This window comes from Sciurus vulgaris (assembly GCF_902686455.1).
Source record: "Sciurus vulgaris genome assembly, chromosome: 18".
Classification (NCBI taxonomy): Eukaryota; Metazoa; Chordata; class Mammalia; order Rodentia; family Sciuridae; genus Sciurus; species Sciurus vulgaris.
The window spans coordinates 17,494,965-17,515,191 of record NC_136479.1 but is presented as its reverse complement, the minus strand read 5'-3'; the positions used below and the strand labels follow the sequence as shown (position 1 = coordinate 17,515,191).

The following is a 20,227-nucleotide window of genomic DNA, read 5'->3' as shown; positions in this document are numbered from 1 at the left end:
GGTCCTAGGAAAATCTGTCATGGTGAGCTCTAGTCACCCTACTCGGCTGTTAGGGCTTAGATGTCATGTGTGAGTCGATGCAAGAAAGTTGAGTGAGGTTTTAGAAGTGAGGTGGTTGGGTTATGAGAGTGACCTGAGTGCATGAGTGCATTACCCCCCTGCTGGAGATGAACGGGGTGGTAACTGTAGGCAGGTAAGCTGGGTCATGGGTGGGGTGCCTTTGGCATTTATTTTGACCATGGTGAGGACAGAATCATTAATTCTCTCTCTTTCTGTCTCTGTGTCTCTCTTTGTATCTCTCTGTCTCTGTGTGTGTCTCTCTCCCCCTCCTGGTGCCATGTCCTGAGTCCTTTTCCTCCACCACACCCTTCCACCTCACCTAGGGCCCAGAGCAACAGAGTCTGTGGACTGAGGCCCCTGAAACCAGCAGCCCCCAAACAAACTTTTCTTCCTCAAATTGTTCTCCTCAGACCTTTCGGTCACAGCAGCAAAAGTGCTGCACCTGTGCACGGTCCCATGATATGGGTGTTTCTAAACAAGGTCTCCCTGTCTTGAGGTACTTGAGGTTTCCATGGTTACAATGGAGGGAAGCATGTCTTCAATTAGGTCTGGAAAAGCAGAGCCTGAGACAGGGATTCCGGTGATGCGTGGGGAAGAGCTTTCTAGAAAGGAAGGGAGGGGAGCAGGAGGAAAGGCTCTGGGCTGAGGACCTCTGGAGCACAAATCGTACCCCGTGTCCCTCGGTCCTGGGTGGGGCCCAGGGCTCCCCAGTCAGCGAGGGCAGTTCCAGAGTGTGATGGGAAGGGCGGCGGGCGACTCTCCGCTGGGGTTGTGCCCAAGCCTCTGCGTCTCCCGCAGTCCCAGCCCAGGGCGGAGTCTCCTCCGGGTAGGCGGGAACCCTACGGTCCCCTGGAGGCCCCCAGGGACCCGGCCAAGTGTGCGGCTGCCCTTGGGCGCTATGGGGACCGTGGCCCCGGGGTCGCCGCTGTGGCCCGGCCTTGGGTTCCTGCTCCAGCTCGCGGCGCTGCTTGGGACGCTCGGGCCACAGGTGAGAGCCGGGCGAGGAGGCAGAGCCTGCGACGTCGGGTCTGCGGGGAGCAGGGGGCTGGGGCGCGCTGGCCAGCGAGCGAGGGGGCAGCGCGGCAACGGGCTCCTTCCCCTCCTCTCCTGGGCCTCCTGTGGGTCCCGGGCGAGCTCGGGGAAGTGCCACTTGCCTCCCCAGCTGGAGAGATGTGCCAGCGTGGAAGCGACAGTGGGACGCAGTGCCCGCCTCTTCTGCAGCCTGGCGGGCAGGGAGCAGGTCCACCTGGAGAAGGGGACCAAGGACAGTCTGGCAGTAAAGCCAGAACCCTTTAAACTCCTACCGCTCCTGGCCTCCTTTAAAGCTATGATCCATTCAAGGATCTTCTGCTGATAAACGGGCCTATGCACCCCGTTTTCCAATGCCAGGTGCTTGGGAAAGCACCGCCCCCCTCCTTCTCCATGACTGGACCCCAGGTTCAGAACCGCGGAGAAAAGTGAGCTCAAGGTGTCGGATCCGCTCTAGCGCAGCCAGGAGCACTGACGTCCAATCTGGGGGAAACGCAAGCAGGGGACAGAAGTTGTCCAACCTAGACCCCGATTTGCCTGGAGCCCCCACAGAACTCAAGGAACCGGTGGTATGAGCAGCCCCCAGGCTTCCCCTCCAGCTCTGGATCCGTCCATGGTTGTCAAGTAATATTGAGAGCCCCGTGTAGCCAGGTCTGATATTCCCAGAAAATTGAGAAAGGAGAACAATTAGAAAAATCTGATTTTTTAAAAAATGAAATCTTCCAAGTGTTAAAAAATTGGCAGTCAATTTAAACCAAAATTTTGAACCCTGACGGTCAAACAAAATTCAGTGGGGACAGTCAGCAGGTGGCATCTTCTCTAGAGCATGCTCCCTCCGTGTTGCAGATGGCAAAACTGAGGCCCAGAAAAGAGTGGCTTGAGCTGGATGAGGTGGCACAGCCTGTGACCCTAGCAGCAGCTCCTGAGGCTGAGGCAGGAGGATCGAGAGTTAGGAACCAGCCTCAGAAACTTAGTGAGGCCCTAAGCAACTCAGAGAGACCCTGTCTCTAAATAAAATTTAAAAAAAAAAAAAAAAAAAAAGAGGACTGGGGATGTAGCTCAGTGGTTAAGCACCTCTGGGTTCAATCCCTGGTACTAAAAGGGTTGGGGGGCAGTTGAAGGAAGTTGCCCAGCTCTGCACCAGACACTAATGGCTTGCACCCCAACCTGAGGGTCCTGAAGCAGGATGTGGCCTTTGCAGAGGTGTGGCTGGGCCACCCGGATGTTAGGGTTCCTGCTGTGAGCTCAGCCTCACCCTATTTGCTCAAGGAGGGACTAAAGCAGGTGAGTTAGCCCAGCAGGGGCCAGATGTAAGCGCAGTTCCAGTCCTCCCTCCCCCAGCCACCCCCAGCTGTGGTTCAGGGGCTTGCTGGAGTCTGGCACCCGAAGCAGCTAGGCCAGTTGGGGGAGGCGGGATGGGTAGGGCAGAAAGGGTCATCCTACAAGAGGCAGACAAAGGAGAAAGAGACCAGGCTTTAGAGTCAGAGAGTTGGTAGTTCAAGACTGGGTTGTACCTTTTGTTATCTGTGTGGCTTTAGGGCAGTAACCTAACTTTCCTGAGCTTCCTTGTCCCCGACCTGTGCAATGGGGAGACTCCCTGTGAGATTGCATCATAGGCTGGAAGGGTAGTGAAGCCCTTTCATTAAAACTTACAATTTTTTTTGGAAACCCAGAAAGAATTGAAGGGGGAAGGCAGTGGGAATTTAAACACAGTGGGAACCAATTCCCACGGAGCCCCCAGCTCCACAGGGTCAAGGAAATGATGAGCGGAGACTGAAGCTTCCCCCATCATCCTTCCTCCCTTCTCCGTCCCCCTCTGGGAGAGGAGGAGTCACCTGGGGCAGGAGCAAGGGTGGTCCCAGGTCCTTCAAAGGAGCTGACACTATTCCCCACCACAGGTCCAGACCCTCGAGCCAGAGAGCCTCCTGCTGGTGTCCACCTTGGATGGAAGCCTCCACGCCCTGAGCAAACAGACAGGGGACTTGAAGTGGACCCTGAAGAACGGTGAAAGGGGCTGCCATTTCTCTCTCCTGGGGCCCCCTAGTTGGATGGTGGTCATGGGAGGGAGTCACTTGGGCATAGAGGGTAAGCACATGGGCACGGAGTTCCAATGTGCCAGCGTCTTAGGCAGCTTCACCACTTCCCAGTTGGGTAGCCTTGGGAAATTCGCTTGGCCTCTTGGAGCCTCAACGTCCGCACCTGTAAAATGGGGCAAAGGGTAATAAGCCCACCTCACAGAGTTCCTAGGAGGAGGCATGGCATGCCTGTCGAATGCTGGGTGTGGTGTCTGCACGCAGTGCTCAGTAAATAGGAGCTATACTTTCAACTGAAGTCTAGGGGGGCTCATGCTGCATGTCCTGTCCCTGCAGATCCCATCATCCAAGGACCAATGTATGTCACAGAGTAAGTGAACACAAAGCCTTTTACCATAAGGAGGGGTTGGCTGGGAGATGGAGATTGGAAGATTTGGGGGGGTGTTAGAAGGGAGGGAGGAGAATTGGGTCTGGATACGACATAGGGGAAGTTCATGGGGCTCCTGCTGAGAGTTGGAGGGAATGGAGGCCTTCATGAAACCAGGATTCTGCACTCAACCTTCTCCACGTTCCTTTCTGCTCCACAGAACAGCCTTTCTCTCAGACCCAGCTGATGGCAGCCTGTACATCCTGGGGACCCAGAAACAACAGGGATTAATGGTGTGCTTCCTACTCTGCTCTGGGATGGGTGAGGGCCCTGTGGCCCTCAGCTGGTGCACTGAAGGGTAGTGGGGTAGCATGGTCAGAATCTGGGCATCTGACCAGGAATATAAGCCAGGCTCTGAGCATCATGGGAATGCTGTCTGCTGAAGGGAGAGCGGCTCTTGCTGTGTCAGCAGAGCAAGCTGAGGGCATTGAGGGGGCTTCTTGGGACTCTGGTGGTTTTAAGGAGAAACTTATGTATCAATTAGCTTTTGCTAAATAACCATTTTCCTCAAAACCCAAAGACTAAAACCCAAACAACTCAAAATCTGGTGGGACGATGCTTAGGCTGGGCTCGGTTGGGTGGTTCTTCTGCTGATCTAGATCAAACTTGCTCCTGCAACTGTGGTCAGCTGTTGGTCTACTGGACATCTCTGTTCCTGAAAGCTGATGGGTGTTTGGCTGGCAACAGTGTGTCCATGCCCTGATCTTACCCTGTCCCCATTATCCAAACCTAACAAGGATCAGGAGCACATGGAGTCCATTCACATAATCCAGACAAGTTCAACTCCAGGGAGAGAACAGGGCAGAGAAGGTTGGAGGGTGGATCTCCATGCATAGCCACATTGGGCAGGGTCCCCTTTATTCTGGGACAGCTCCTCAACCTCTCTGAGCTGTTGACAGTGTTGAAGTCTCCATGTGTGTTTTTAGGAGGGCATCAGGCAGGGATCAGGTGAAATCTTGACACTGGGCGTGGGATTATCTGCAGGTCCTCGAGAAGCTGTGTAGCAAAGTGGTTAAGTGTGCTGGCTCTGAAGACTGTCTAGCTGGGTATAAAACCTGGCTCTGCCACTCTAAGGTGGTGGGACATTAGTCAAATTATTTAGCCTCTCTAAGCTCCAGTTTCCTGGGAAGTATAAATAATAACGATGATGATGCTTCATGCAAATGTGGCTGTGGCGTCAACCCTCGGAAGTGCCCAGCACAGTTGAATACTGTGTGTGTGTTTCTGCTCTTACTTCTTACTGGACCCTTTCCCTCTCCTAGAAACTGCCATTCACCATCCCAGAGCTGGTCCATGCCTCTCCCTGCCGCAGTTCCGATGGGGTCTTCTACACAGGTGAGCATCTCTCCAGCCCAGAATGGGAACCTGGGTTATGATGGGCCATCTTGATTCAGAAGCAACAGGATGCACCCTCTTTCCCACACCATCTTGAAAGCTGGCACACTTTCCACCTCTGCAGGACGGAAGCAGGATGCCTGGTTTGTGGTGAATCCTGAGTCAGGGGAGACTCAGATGACACTGACCACAGATAGTCTGTCTACCCCCCACCTCTACATCGGCCGGACACGTAAGTTAGGCCCCCGGCTGCTCCCCAAACTCAGGGCAGCGCCTCTTGTTCTCTGTCTAGGCCTGTAAATTGCTATCCACATTGAATCCAGGTGACTCAGTTAGTCATCAATGAACATTTTACTCAATGATCAAGGAGCTGGTGGGTAGAGAAATAGGCAGCCCTGTTCTCTATTATTGTGATATTCACCAGGCCTCCAGGAGGGTGCCCAGGAAGTCCCTACTCCACAAGATGAACAGCCCTGGGGATGGGGGTGAGGGAAGTATCACATGGACATTCCTGGTAATCTTGCTTCTGGGGATCCCTAGAGTACACGGTCACCATACATGACCCAAGGGCCCCAGCCCTACGCTGGAACACCACTTACCGCCGCTACTCAGCATCCCCCATGGATGGATCACCTGGGAAATGTGAGTGCCCCCTTTCTCCAGTCCCATCTTGGAGTAAGGTCCCCAACCCAGGGAATCTTGAATGGCATCCATGACCAAGTCCCACCCATATTCTGACACATAGACCCCCTCACATACTGAGTGACATACCCCTGGCAGATGACCCCAAGTGATCCCTTCAACACCCAGACTGACCCTCATATTTCTGAGCAAGGTCTTACCACCCCAACTCTTCTGTAACCCAAATGACCTCAACCAGGTAGCTTTAGGTGACTCCAGCATACTAAGTGACCCCAAGCAACCCACACACCCTGGGCACTCCCCACTTGTCCTAGCTGAACCTACATGATGAGTGACACTTGCAGATGACCCTAAGTGAAATTTTCCCAGACTGAGCCCCCAAAGAAACCCAATCACCCGCGGGATAGTATGCCAGTCCTACCCAGCTGCCCAAGGGACCCCTCAAACCTTGAATGTATCCTTCTGCATGAGACTCCTGACACATCACAAGTGACACCCCCCAGATCCCCTAACTGACTTGTTTATACTTTGAATAACTCTCAGGTTACCCACACATCTGGGCCACACCAGCGACTCATCCTAAGCGAGCATCAGTCTATGACTGAGTACCCCACACCCTAAGGTTCCTCTCAGATGACCCAGTCTGACCCACGCACATCTGAGTCACTTTCAGATGGCCCCATGAACTCTGACCTTTCTGTGCCCTGGCAACCATCCAGGTGACCTCACCTGACCTCCACACACCTGAACAACCCTCCACCTGGGATGCTCTCAGATGCATCCCAGGAGGGCTCTGACCTCTCCCAACCATCTTTTGTGGCAGACATGAGCTACCTGGCATCCTGTGGGATGGGCCTGCTGCTAACTGTGGACCCAGGAAGTGGGACGGTGCTATGGACACAGGATTTGGGTGTTCCTGTGACGGGCATCTACACCTGGCATCAGGATGGCTTGCGTCAGCTACCCCACCTCACACTGGCTCGGGACACCCTGCATTTCCTCGCCATCCACTGGGGCCACATCCGGCTGCCTGCTTCAGGCCCCCAAGATGCAGCCACACACTTCTCTGTCTTGGACACCCAGCTTCTGTAGGTATCCACAGCTGGGGTCCAGAAAGCAAGCTTCTGGAGTTACTGCGACCCAGGTCCAATGACCAGGCATGATGTTCAACCATGACCACCAACAGCACCCAAAAAGGTGTCAAAATATTGTGCCCCCCAAGTACCTCCAGGGCCCCCTGGATAGTCCCACCCTGCAGCAAATGATAGGTTAAAATCTGACTGAGGAGGGAACCTATAGGCCTCAACCTGTCTGATTGCTAGGTGCTGTGCCTTCAATGATTATTAAATACTTCAAATCTCACCTTCCCTATAGCACCTAAGACTTTAGTGTCTTCATCCTGCAGTATCAGGAGACAGACTGGGAAAGTTGGGGATTGTCCATTCAATTATTTTTTTCCACAAAGATTAACTAAGCATTTACTATGTGCCAGTCCCTTGCTAGGCTCTGAGAGTTCAACAGTAACAGCCATCATTCCTGCCTGCAGGAATCTGAGTCCTAGCACAGTGTGATAAAGGAAGAGATAAGAGAAGTACAGGATATGGTGGGAATGTATAAGAAAGATTCCCAAATCCAGACCGGGGGCAAGGGTAGTCATGGAAAGCTTCCTGAAGAAGGGACATCTAAGTTGAAAACTAAGGGGTAAATAGGAAATGGGTGCTAGAAAGCATGTCATCCAGGGAACACAAAAAATTAAATAAGGTTGAAGCATATATCCGAGCAGGGAGTAAAGTCTAAAGTTCTAAGTTCAGTGGGACCTTGTAGGATCATTCAAAGAATTTAAACACTTATTTTCCCCTAAGGCTAAGGAGAAGTCAGTGGAGGATCCGTAAAACCACCATGTCAGGAAGGGATTTGATCATATTTTCATTTCAGAAAAGTCATTCTGGTTGCAATAGGAAGAGTGATACAGGGGGAGAAATGGACACGTGTGGGCTTAACATTAGTTCAGGCAAAAGATGAGTGGAGAAACTAGAGATGTAAATAAGTAAAGGACGTAAGATCTCAGGAGAAGTTAGTAAAGAGGATGGTTAGGAAGCGGGGCGGTTGTGAACAAGGAGGAGTCAAGGGTCATATGTAGGTTTCTAGAAGCACATGGGTGCCATCGTTTTCAGGGGTAGGGAGCACGAGTGGAGGAAGCAGGGAAAGAAACCGAGGGTGAAGTGCGAGGTGATGTGTTCAGATTTAGGACACCAAGCTTTTAGAAAGGGGTCTGGGACAGACATACATTTAGAAATCGCAACTCTAAAGTTTGCATCTGTTTTGCTGCATAACTACTCAAAACATAGCTTCAAAAACCACATTTGTTAGTTCTCAAGATTCTGTAGGTCATCTGGGTGGTTCTTCTGGTCTGTGGTCAGCTGGTGACTTGATAGCGTCAACAATCAAGGATGTCCTCACTCACCCCTCTCGACGTGGCCTGGGAGGTACCAAGCAGAAGGGTCCGTTTCTACTCCACAAGGCCTTCCACGCTTCACAAGAGATGGGGCTTCCTCACACGGTCATTCGTCTCAGGGTCCCACAGAACACCACCAGAGAGGAAGCCCCAGGACACAGGCACTTCTCAAGTCCCTGCTCCTGTCATATATGCTAGGGTCTCGTTGACTAAAGCAAGTCATGTGACCTAGTGCAGAGCCAATATGGAATACCATTCAGCATATCTGAAGCTCCTCATCTCCATCACCCATCTCTCTCTCTTTCCTCTCTCCTGTTAGCATGACACTGTATGTAGGAAAAGAAGAAGCTGGCTTCTATGTCTCCAGAGCCCTGGTCCACACAGGGGTGGCCCTAGTGGTGAGAGGGGTCTCCAGAGGGCTGGAAAGAGGGGTGGAGCAGGAGAGGGGCTCCTTCACTCATGGCTCTCCATCTTCTTCCTTAGCCTCGTGGACTGACCCTGACCCCCGTGGATGGCCCCACCACAGATGAGGTGACACTCCAAGTCTCGGGGGAACGGGAGGGCTCACCCAGCACTGCTGTCAGATACCCCTCAGGCAGTGTGGCCCTCCCTAGCCAATGGCTGCTCATTGGTAAGATCCCCTGGCTCAAATTTGGAATAGATAAAGAAAAAGGATCTTGGAGCCCCATTTCTGAGTTGGGAGGCTGAGATCACCTTCAGTCCTCTGACTTGTGTCCCTGGCCCTTAGGACACCATGAGCCACCCCCAGTGCTGCACACCACTATGCTAAGGGTCCATCCCAACTCAGGGAGTGGGACTGCTGCGGCGAGACCCCAGGAGAGTGTCCATGCTTCAACTCTCTTCTTAGAGGTTAGTGCTGGAAGGGTAGAGGACATGGGGCTGGGACTCAGCAGATGCATGGACAGCCCTTGGACCTTTTCCTTAGACTTCAAGGAGTAACACTTGATGAAGGGCCAGTAGACCTCACAGAATTTCTGAGAAGACAAACATTTGTTGTCACTTCCAGAAGTGTCGGAAGTATCGAAAAGATATCGGGTACCTAAGTAGTGAAACATGGTGTGCTGTCTTTTATTTTTCTTCAGTGTAAATATTGTAAAATATTCATCAAGTGAGAATTTAGAAACAGAAAAACTATAAAAAGCTTGCTTTCCTGGGAGCAGGTTAGATAAGAAGCACCAGTAAGTAGTTCAAGGTCAGAAGGAAGAGCTGTGACTTGGAGTAATAATTCTCAAATCTGGTGGCTCATCAGAATCACCTGGGAATCCATTCCAGACACACCAAATTCAGAATCCCTGGAGGTGGGGATCTTTATTTTTAATGACACCCCATGAGTACCTGTATTTTTTAAAACATCCAAGGAGATGCTGGTCATCTGCTAGGTCTGGCAGACCATGCTCCCGGGCACCATGATGTTTCAGCACCACGGAGAGCTCCATGGCTCCCACCATGCATAGACCACTTGCTGCCCCTTCCACTGAGCCCAGCCCTGGACTGGGTGATGAAGGGTTGGAGGTTCCACTGTGAGAGCGAGTACCAAGAATGAAAACTGCTTTGTTCCCAGCTCCTGAGCCTGAGTCGAGAGCAACTTTGGGACCCAGAGCTAAACCGTGAAGAGACAACTCCAGGCTCTACTCTGGGGCTGGGAACCCAAGACCTGCTGGCAGCTAGTCTCACAGCTGTCCTCCTGGGAGGCTGGATTCTTTTCCTGATGAGGCGGGTAAGACCATCCCTCTGACCGCGGGGCCATCGTTGTGTCTCTCCAGAGAGCACTTTACTCCTCTCACACCACTCAGCAACCCTCTCCCTCACCCCATTCCAACCTGGCACCCTGCCTTCCTCCCAGCAGTTCCCAGTTCCCTGCTCCTGTACCATGTAAGTTCATGCTCCAGGTGGAGGCCATGCCAGGCACAGGTGTGGGCCCCTCACAGGGCAGGCCTGGCCAGGGCCAAGCCCTCTTAGCCCTCATGTGTTAGCAGCAGCAGCTGGCAGAGAAGCAGCAGCAGATTCCCTCAGCACCTGCGGGCCCTCCTGCCATCTCCTGGGATGCTCAGGCCCAGCCCCCAGGGGCCACCTTGCAATGCCAGAAGAGTCCTCCAAGTCCCTCAGAGCAAGCCCATCCAGCCTGCGATCCTGAAGGTGAGCTTGAGGGAACAAGATGGGCCAGAGTCAGGGACAGAAAAGGGAGGGGCTGATTTAATTTAATTTCAAAGCGAATTTACTAAAAGTCATTATAGTGGGATGGTTACACCTACATAAGAGAATAAGAGGGTGTTTTGAGGGCATTGTGTGGTTGAGCACCCAAGAAGTGTCTTCTCTATCCTTATTATTGTTATTAATTTTAAGAACTCTGGATGTAGATAGAACTGAGTGTAGATCAAAGTCTATTATCTGTTAACATCGAGCAGTTGTTTGGCCTCTGTGAGCTTCAGTTTTCTCATTTGTTAAGTGGGAGTAAATAACACTTGTCTCATTTCATCACCTCATTGGGAAAGGTTATTATCATTGTTATTATTAAATCAGGCCTAGGTGATGTTATTAAGATAAAATAATATCACATTTTGTAATGCTACTTTGGTACAATTTTATTTTATTTTATTTATTTTTTGATACTGGGGACTGAACCTTGGGGTGCTTAACCACTGAGCCACATACCCAGTCATTTTTCATATTTTATTTAGGGTCTCACTGAGTTGCTTTGGGCCTCACTAAGTTGCAGAGGCTGATTTTGAACTCACGATCTTCCTGCCTCAGCCTCCCTAGCTGCTGGGATGACAGGCATGCACCACCGCACCCAGCAGTTTTATTTTTTAAGCATTCCTCTCATCTTTTCTCAATTTAATCCTATCAACCATCCCTTTCAAAGGTTCTGCGGTATCTGGGGATGTTTCTGGGGGCTCTGCGCATGTGTTTATCGCTCAGTCTGAGCCTCTTCTCCTGCTTCTTTGGCTCTGGGCTGGGCTGGGGCTTTTGGTGAACCAGTGCTGGCACCTCCCGGTCCTGCTCCACCCACTTCCCCAGGCTGCAACTCCACCTGCTGCAGCATCAGGTCAGCTTTGGGGTCCCAGCGTTCACCTGTGTGCTCCTCTTCCTCAGGCCTGTGCTGAGAGGGAAACACTCCCCTTCCTCGGGTCAGAGATTGGTTTAAGGGACAGAACCCAGGGCCTAGCATCTGTAAAGCACCTGCTGCACGGCAGCCCAGGGCAGTTCTTCTGTAGTGCCCCACAGCCGAGTATTGTTATTCTTGTCATTTCACTAATTCAAAATGGATCCAAGTAATAATCACCCTACTGTACCCCAAAACCCTCTTCTCCCTTGGGTGATGACTTTAGGGTGTAGTCCAGACAACCCAGACTCCATCTTTCCCAGGGTGGTTTTTGTCAAAAGGCACTACAAAGCCTCCTTGCCATTTTCCTTCAGTTACCTCTCACTACCCCAGCTCAGCAGACCCCAGTCACTGAGGTGGCGAGATCCTTTCCCCAGAAGTCTCCCGGGTTTCCATCTGAGTCACTGGACTGCAGTAATCCCCTGGGGAAGGAGGCACAAAAGAATCTCAGGCCTTGAATCTCAGATCTGGCTCAGCCAAGACAACCTTGTGATGTAAAATGCCAAAAATGATTTATGCACTCTGGGGAAAGAGTCCAAGTGATAGCAATGTTTTGGGATGAGAGCCCAAGAAAATAAAACAGATTAGCCCAGAGAGAGCCTGGTAATTTGTTATTAAAATCAGTAGGAAAAAAAAAACTCTCTATAATATTAGATTTCCTCTGTCATCTAAAGAAAGTCTTTATATTTCTTTCACTTGTTTATTTAAAATGTGAATAAGCTCATTACTTTGGCATTTTCATGCACTCTAGGCAAAACCCAGAAAGAACAGACAATTATTAGGTACCGTGGAAAGCACTGCTGGTGGGATCAGATAAGGAGTTTTGGGAATTCAGAGAAGGGGCACAAAACCCAGGCTCGAGAAACAGGAAGTAACCTAGACACCATGCCCAAGTTGAGGCCCAAGAAGGAACACCAACTTAGGTTACTGCCTAAGTGAGTCTGAGGAGTGGGACACAAACTAAAATTCATAGGTTAAAGAAAGCAGAGTATACATCCTGCAAGTGAAAGGTTGCAGATTCGTGCTCATGGGCAGACCAAGTGGATCAAGTAAAGGAGTGAAGCAGCCATGTAGGGGACAATAGGGAATGGTAGGGACTGCGGCAGTCTGGGAACAACTGCCCTGCTACTTGACTGCAGGGACTAAGCTCGTCTTGATTACTCCTGTGTCCCCTTGGCAGAAAGCAGGGCTCACTGAATATCTGTTTAATCAAGACTGACTCTGGGCACTGGAAATTCTAAAACAGCACTTCTCATAAATAGAAATGAAATATGTGTGCTAAGCCACTGTGAGGAAAAAGCAAAGTTACCATTAGTCTGAGATCTGTCCCTCTGCAGTGTAACTATTCCAGAGTCCAGTGTATCAGAATCTCAGCTGAGACCTGGAAGAGTCAAAATTTGACTGATGGAGAAAAGCTCTCGAGAACCACTCTTTAAACATGGTCTCTACCCCAGCACCCGGGGGGCAGCCTATTTTATTCTTAAGGCACAAATGTCAAGCTCAGGAACTCTGAACTTGGAAATCCCCGTCCTCCTATCTCGGTAGGAGAGAGGCACGTTTCTCATGAGTGGCGTCACACCCTACTCTCACTTAACACAAAATCATCCACACGCGCTTGCTTGGGCATCCTTCAGAACTGCCAACCATGTCATATATCCAAGAGGACATAATCAAACCCGGACCAGAGCGAGCCTTTACATAGCACTTCCTGTGTGCAGGCACTGCTCTAAACAGTTGGCATACATGAATCATATTAACAGCTCTCCCGTGAGGTGGGTACTGTTATGATGCCTCTTTTGTGGGAGAAGGCAGAAAGGCTTAATGACACCCATACCCCACCACCAGACCCATGTAGCTACTGAGTGGCAGCTCAGGAGGTCAAAGGCAGGTAAGCTGTCTCCAGCCTGTGCTCTAAATGGGCCGCTGTGGGATCCTGCCCCTGTCTGAACACTGGCAAACACCTGTGAAAGAATGTGGCTGTCTCTGAAGGTTGTCAAAGCAGCAGCAGAATATGGTGTGTGCTCAGGACTTCCAAGAGCTAATTCTGACTGTGCTATTTTGCTTGACATGACAACTTTTGAATATTGGATAACTTAACTCTTGCATGCGTTGCCTCTCCACTATAATATGGAAGAAGGCTGACAGTTGCCTGAATGTGAGCTCTTTACGTTCAAGGCCTTCAAGGCCTTAAGGCTGGACTCTGTCTAGTACTGAGGGTGCAACCGAGCATCAATCCAGCAAGCACTGAGCCAGCATTTATCCCACCCCATGGGCCTCAAGAACGGGAAAAGCAGGCATGCAAGAGAACGGAAACCCAGAAGTACCAAATGTGTGGTACAAAGAGGGGCTGGTGGGGTGACCAGCACCTGCAGTCAGATGACCAAGCGCTTGTTCAACAGGTTCTCAGGCAATTCTGTCCCTGCTTTCAGAGCTGCCACAAAGACAGCGTGGGTGATGTGCTTCCTGCAAGGCCCTGAGTGCATGCATTCCTGAGAGTCCAGTACACCAACTTAGGTTACTGCCTACATCTTGCAGAGATGATGAGAGCGAATGTTTAGCAAGTACTGCTAAAGCATGGCTTGGGGCTTGTTTGAGTCAGCTTCTTCGCTTCTATGACTAAGAGACCCAAACAGAACAACTACGAGGAGGAAAAGTTTATTTAAGAACTCCCAGTTTCAGAGGTCTCAGTCCATATGGAAGCTGGACATCATAACAGAGTGTGTGGTGGAGGGAAGCAGCTCACATGATGATCAGAAAACAGAGAGAGAGGCTCCACTTGCCAGATACAAATATATACCCCAAAGCCACACCCCCAATGCCCGTCTCCTCCAGCCACACCCCTCCAATCCCATCAGGTGATTAATTCACTGATTAGGTTAAGGCTCTTGTAACCCAATCATTTCTTCTCTGAACCTTCTTGCATTGTCTCACACATGTGCTTTTGGGGGACACCTCACAACCAAACCATAACAGGGCTTTTCTTACAGCTTCCTGACACTGATTTTCATTGCTTTTCCACTTTTTCTAGAGCTGATGGTAGAGACAGAAGCAAGTAGCATGTTCTCAGGGCCCCTGCACTGTAACAGCAGTTAGCTGTGTGGACAGTGCCCCTTATAAACCTGCAGACCTTTGCCCATCCCCCAGAGCCAACCCCACCCATCTTAATGGGAAAGCAAGGCCTTCTGGGAGCTCCTTGCCACCTTAGAACTAGCGGGGGCAACAGAGCCTCCCAGTGCCCACTGCTTCTCCCTGTCTGGCCAGTCTTTTCTGTAACTAGGCTCATTCTTGTCATGTTTCCAACTGCCAAAATTCACTTTCCTGTTTGAAACCAGTCCAATCTCAATTAAAGGATTCATTTACAACTGGTGGAGGTGGGGATAATAGCAGAGAAAGTCGGGGAAAAAAACCAGGGCAGAAGTTGCCAAAAAAGAAGATAGTACAGCAAACATCACCCACCCCCTCTTCCCACATAAGTCATTCGAGCCTCGTCTGAATACGGTGTCGGATCGTTGACATTAGGCCTGCTTTACAGAGGAGCAAACCCAGGGCACAGAGGTTAATTAACTTGCTCAAGTACACAGGAAGAGCAGTAGCAGCATCAGGCATTGGACCTGGTAATCTGACACCTGGGTCCTGACTGCTACCCGCTGCACCAGGCTGAGCGTGGGAGGGGGAGGTCTGGACTGGGCAGAGGTTGGATGGAGAGGTGGGCAGAGGAGAGAGGCTGTGGGTAGCAAGCAGAAGTTCCTTGTGACGCTGCCCTCCTGTCCCCTAGCTGAGCAGCTCACTGTGGTGGGAAAGATTTCCTTCAACCCCAAAGATGTGCTGGGACGCGGGGCAGGTGGAACGTTTGTTTTCCGGTAAGTTGCAGGTAGGAGCTGGGTTACAGACATGCGCCGAAAGCCCTTTGGCCATTACCTCTTGGGGAACCATTCTTCCAGACTCCCCATGGGGGTGGGGGACAGGCTGCCCCTCTGCTCACCAGTACCTACCCCTTCCTTTATCTGCTCTCTCTGAACCCCGGCCCCCTTGCCCATTTCCCAGGGGACAGTTCGAGGGACGGGCAGTGGCTGTCAAACGGCTACTCCGAGAATGCTTCAGTCTGGTTCGGCGGGAGGTCCAGCTGCTGCAGGAGTCGGACAGGCACCCCAATGTGCTCCGCTACTTCTGCACGGAGCGGGGCCCCCAGTTCCACTACATTGCTCTGGAGCTCTGCCAGGCCTCCTTGCAGGAGGTGAGTCGGGGGCGCAGGGAGGGCAGGGGCCCTGGGCCGGATGGCGACACTCGGCCCTTCCATGTTGTGCAGTATGTAGAGAACCCTGACCTGGACCGCTGGGGCCTGGAGCCCAGGATGGCGCTGCAGCAGCTGACGTCTGGCCTGGCGCACCTGCACTCCCTACACATAGGTAACCGCTGGCCCTGCCTCTGGTCCCCACGGGCCACCCGCTGCTCTCCAGCCATCAGCTCCCTCTCTGCACCACTCCTGTAGTGCACCGTGATCTGAAGCCAGGCAACATTCTCCTCGCCGGGCCCGACAGCCAGGGACAAGGCAGGGTGGTCCTTTCGGATTTCGGCCTCTGCAAGAAGTTGCCTGCTGGCCACAGAAGCTTCAGCCTCCGCTCGGGCATCCCTGGCACCGAAGGCTGGATGGCGCCCGAGCTCCTCCAGCTCCTGCTCCCACACAGCCCCGTGAGTCCTCCCGCCGGCCCGGCCCGCAGGGCTCCCTCCATGTCCCAGCTCCCTTCCAGATGAGGCCCCACCCCACTTGCTGTGCGACCCACTCCTCCCAGCCCCTGCCTCTTCCTCGCACAAAGGGCTATTCCACCCCTTTGTACCTCGGGCAGTGCTGGTTCTCCAGTGGGGACGGTTTTGCTGCCCAGGGGATCTTAGGCAACATCTGGAGGTATTTTTGGTCGTCTTGACTTGGGAGGGAAGTGCTGCTGGCCTCTGTGGGTGGAGCTCAGGCTGCTGCAATGCACAGAATGGCCCCCCCCCGACAACTACCTGGCCTTTAAAGTCCATTGTGCCGAGGCTGAGAAACCCGGAGCTAAAAATCAGTCCTCACTGATTCACAATTACTGGGGAACTGGCAGGGGAAGAAAATGCCCAGATCCCCTACCCAGTGGTTCTGAGCTCATTAGCTGGCGTAGGGCCTCCTGGGTGATTTTAGGGTGAAGCTGGATCCAAAATCAGGATCACTGATGTGGAGGCTTCTGGGGAGCATCAGTTGAACTTGAGCTAATGTAGATGGAGCACAGAACAGCTTCTGACCCCATGCGCACTTGAGTTGGGGACCCCCAGGGTTATAGATTTTTGGAGTCACAGTGTGTGGATGGACGTTGAATTCATGGGTGTAGATGAGCCACTAGGCCAAGTCACTCCCACTCCTAAAAATCACTTGAGCTGGAGACCCAAGAACCCAACGCACTGATATTATAAGCCCGGAAAGTTTATTTTTTAAATTAGTGGCCAATATTTGAACATTGGAGAAATCCCACATAAAAATCTGGATTTTTGGATTCTCTTGGGAAAAAACTCAGCTCTGGCAGAGGCCCCTAGTAGCACCCAGCTGGAGCTAAGGTCAGCTGGCCATGGTCAGGGCCCATGCCAGGTCTCCAGCTCACCCTTGCCTACTGCAGCTTCTCAGTGCGCTACCTGGGAACACCTGCAGGAAGCAGCCAGGAAACCCAAACCAGAAACTGGGCAGGGTCACAGGCCTCCTCAACAGCACAGAGGGGATCAGGGCCAAAAGGTGCAGCCCAGGACATGGCCTCGAGTTCTTGTTGAACCAACCCCTAAGTATTTTATTTTTTCGAGGCTATTGTGAATGGGGTAGTTTTCCTAATTATTCTTTCCAAAGATTCATCACTTATGTATAAAAATGCATTAGATTTATGTGCATTGATCTTGTGACCTGCTACTTTACTGAATTCACTTATGAGTTCTAAAAGTTTTCTGGTGGAATTTCCTGGTTCCTCTAAGTATATAATCATATCATCAGCAAATAGGGATAGTTTGAGCTCTTCTTTTCCTATTCGTATCCCTTTAATTTCTTTGGTCTGTCTAATTGCTCTGGCTAGAGTTTCAAGGACGATATTGAATAGAAGTGGTGAAAGAGGGCATCCCTGCCTTGTTCCAGTTTTTAGGGGGAATGCTTTCAGTTTTTCACCACTTAGAATGATATTAGCCATGGGCTTAGCATAGATGGCCTTTACAATGTTAAGGAATGTTCCACTATCCCTATTTTTTCTAGTGTTTTGAGCATGAAGGGGTGCTGTATTTTATCAAATGCTTATTCTGCATCTATTGAAATAATCATGTGATTCTTGACTTTAAGTCTATTGATAGGGTGAATTACATTTATTGATTTCCTGATGTTGAACCAACCTTGCATCCCTGGGATGAAACCCACTTGATCATGGTGCACTATCTTTTGAATATGTTTTTGTATGCGATTTGCTAAAATTTTGTTGAGAATTTTTGCGTCAATGTTCATTAAGGATATTGGTCTGAAATTTTCTTTCCTTGATGAGTCTCTGTCTGGTTTAGGTATCAGTGTGATATTGGCTTCATAGAATGAGTTTGGGAGGGTTCCCTCCTCTTCTATTTTATGAAATACTTTGAGACGTATTGGAATGAGCTCTTCTTTAAAGGTTTTGTAGAACTTGGCTGAGAACCCATCTGGTCCCGGACTTTTCTTTGTTGGTAGGCTTTTGATGACTTCTATTTCATTACTTGAAATTGGTCTATTTAAATTGTGTATGTCCTCCTCGTTCAGTTTAGGCAATTCATATGTCTCTAGAAACCTGTTGATGTCTTCGAAATTTTCTATTTTGTTGGAGTATAGATTTTCAAAATAGCTTCTAATTATGTTTTGTATTTCAATCGTGTCTGTTGTGATATTTCCTTGTTCATTCAGAATTTTAGTGATTTGGGTTTTCTCTCGTCTTCTCTTTGTTAGTGTGGCTAAAGGTTTATCAATTTTATTTTTTCGAAGAACCAACTATTTATTTTGTCAATTTTTTGTATTGTTTCTTTTGTTTCAATTTTGTTGATTTCAGCTCTGAGTTTATCTATTTCCTGTCTTCTACTACTTTTGGTGCTGGTCTGTTCTTTTTCTAGGGCTTTGAGCTGTAGTGTTAGGTCGTTTATTTGTTGAGTTTTACTTCTTTTATTAAATGCGCTCCATGAAATAAATTTTCCTCTAAGTACTGCTTTCATAGTGTCCCAGAGATTTTGATATGATGTTTCTTTGCTCTCATTCACCTCTAAGAATTTTTTAATTTCCTCCCTAATATCTTCTGTTATCCATTCATCATATAATAGCATATTGTTTAATCTCCAGGTGTTGGAGTAGTTTCTGTTTTTTACTCTTTCATTTATTTCTAACTTCAATCCATTATGATCTGATAGAATACAAGGTAGTGTCTCTATCTTCTTGTATTTGCTAACATTAGCTTTGTGGCATAAAACATGGTCTATTTTAGAGAAGGATCCATGTGCTGCTGAGTGAACCAACCCCTGATCGGCCAGAGGGGATTTAGCCAGGGCACCTTCCTCCTCCTCATGCCCGTCTCTCTGGCCCCCAGACCACCGCTGTGGACATCTTCTCTGCAGGCTGTGTGTTCTACTATGTGCTTTCTGGAGGCAGCCACCCCTTCGGAGAGAGTCTTTACCGCCAGGCCAACATCCTCACAGGAGCTGCCTGCCTGACTCACCTGGAAGAAGAGGCCCATGGTGAGGGAGAGCTGGGCCCAGCAGGGAGGGAGGAGAGGGGCATGAGGCCTGGCCTCAACCACCCTTCCCCTTCTGCTCTCCAGACAAGGTGGTGGCCCGGGACCTGGTGGAAGCCATGCTGAGTCCTGTGCCGCAGGCCCGTCCTTCTGCTCCCCAGGTGCTGGCCCACCCCCTCTTTTGGAGCAGATCCAAGCAGCTCCAGTTCTTCCAGGTCAGAAGGAAATCCTGGGAATGGCACCCCAAAAGTCCTAAGGTTGGGTCCTGATCAACAGGAAGGAGGAAACCAGGGTAACTCTGCCTATTCAAGCAGCCTGGCTGCTTCTCTAAACCAGGAGTCTAGACCCCTGATCATCACCATCTTGGCACCCCAGGGCCCCCTCCTGTGGAAACACACCCCACTCCTTTCCACCTGGGTTGCCAAGTCAGACTATCTGGTGCCCAGATACTCCATTCTATTGTGTGGCCTTGAGCAAGGGACTGTGCCTGAGCCTGCTTGCTCCTCTGTACAATAGACACAGGGTGCCTGCCTCCTGGGCGGATGGTAAATCTCAGGCGTAGCATGGCAAAGCCACGCTCCACAGGAAGCAGTGGTCCTGATTGTCCTAAACCAAGAGGCTTCCTCTGCGCCACACCCTGGCCTTGGGGCCGCTGCTACTGGTCACAAGGCTCAGGAGCTCTGTGGGTCCTAGGATGTTAGTGACTGGCTGGAGAAGGAGTCTGAGCAGGGGCCCCTGGTGACGGCACTGGAGGCAGGCAGCTCCAAGGTGGTCCGGCACAACTGGCACAAGCACATCTCCATGCCGCTGCAGACGGGTAAACCGCACCCTTGGGCAGGCTGGGGAGGCCGAGGGCAGCCTGGTGGGAAGTGGGTGTCTAGAGCCCATTCTCTGCTCACAGATCTGAGAAGGTTCCGGTCATATAAGGGGACATCAGTGCGAGACTTGCTCAGGGCCATGAGGAACAAGGTATGTTCTGGGCCTGGGTGGGACCTGGATCCCAGGAGGCTGGCCACAGCTGAGCTGGGGTCCGCTGCTCTACCGCCCCCAGAAGCACCACTACAGGGAGCTTCCGGCAGAGGTGCAGCAGGCACTGGGCCAGGTCCCCGACAGCTTCCTGCAGTACTTCACCCAGCGCTTCCCGCGGCTGCTCCTCCACACCCACCACGCCATGAGGAGCTGCGCCTCCGAAAGCCTCTTCCTGCCCTACTACCCGCCGGCCTCGGAGGCCAGGGAGCCGTGCCAGGGGCCCCTGGGGGCTGAGCCAGCAGAGGGCCACGGGGACAGCCTCCACCCCAGAGGGCCGAGGAGTTGGGCCTGCGGCTGAGCCTGAACTCAGCCTCCAAGGACACTGGCAGAGGCCCGGCAGCCTGGGGCTGCTGGAGCAGA

The 20,227-nt window shown here is 51.2% G+C and overlaps 1 protein-coding gene across 1 annotated transcript; it reads left to right on the top strand.

The window, feature by feature from the left end:
• Positions 1–958: 958 nt before the first annotated feature.
• On the top strand, positions 959–20,199 carry ERN2 (endoplasmic reticulum to nucleus signaling 2; the record flags this gene model as incomplete). The annotated part of the gene is made up of 22 exons (XM_079120541.1): positions 959–1,048; positions 2,988–3,093; positions 3,459–3,492; positions 3,710–3,782; positions 4,812–4,884; positions 5,009–5,116; positions 5,425–5,526; positions 6,350–6,614; positions 8,301–8,379; positions 8,465–8,612; positions 8,730–8,851; positions 9,564–9,719; positions 9,976–10,138; positions 14,881–14,965; positions 15,150–15,339; positions 15,412–15,511; positions 15,595–15,794; positions 18,695–18,842; positions 18,926–19,053; positions 19,532–19,655; positions 19,740–19,807; positions 19,890–20,199. The coding sequence occupies 22 exons, from the start codon at positions 959–961 to the stop codon at positions 20,163–20,165; spliced, it is 2,838 nt and encodes a 945-aa protein (XP_078976667.1). The 3' UTR covers positions 20,166–20,199.
• Between the last annotated feature and the right edge of the window lie 28 nt (positions 20,200–20,227).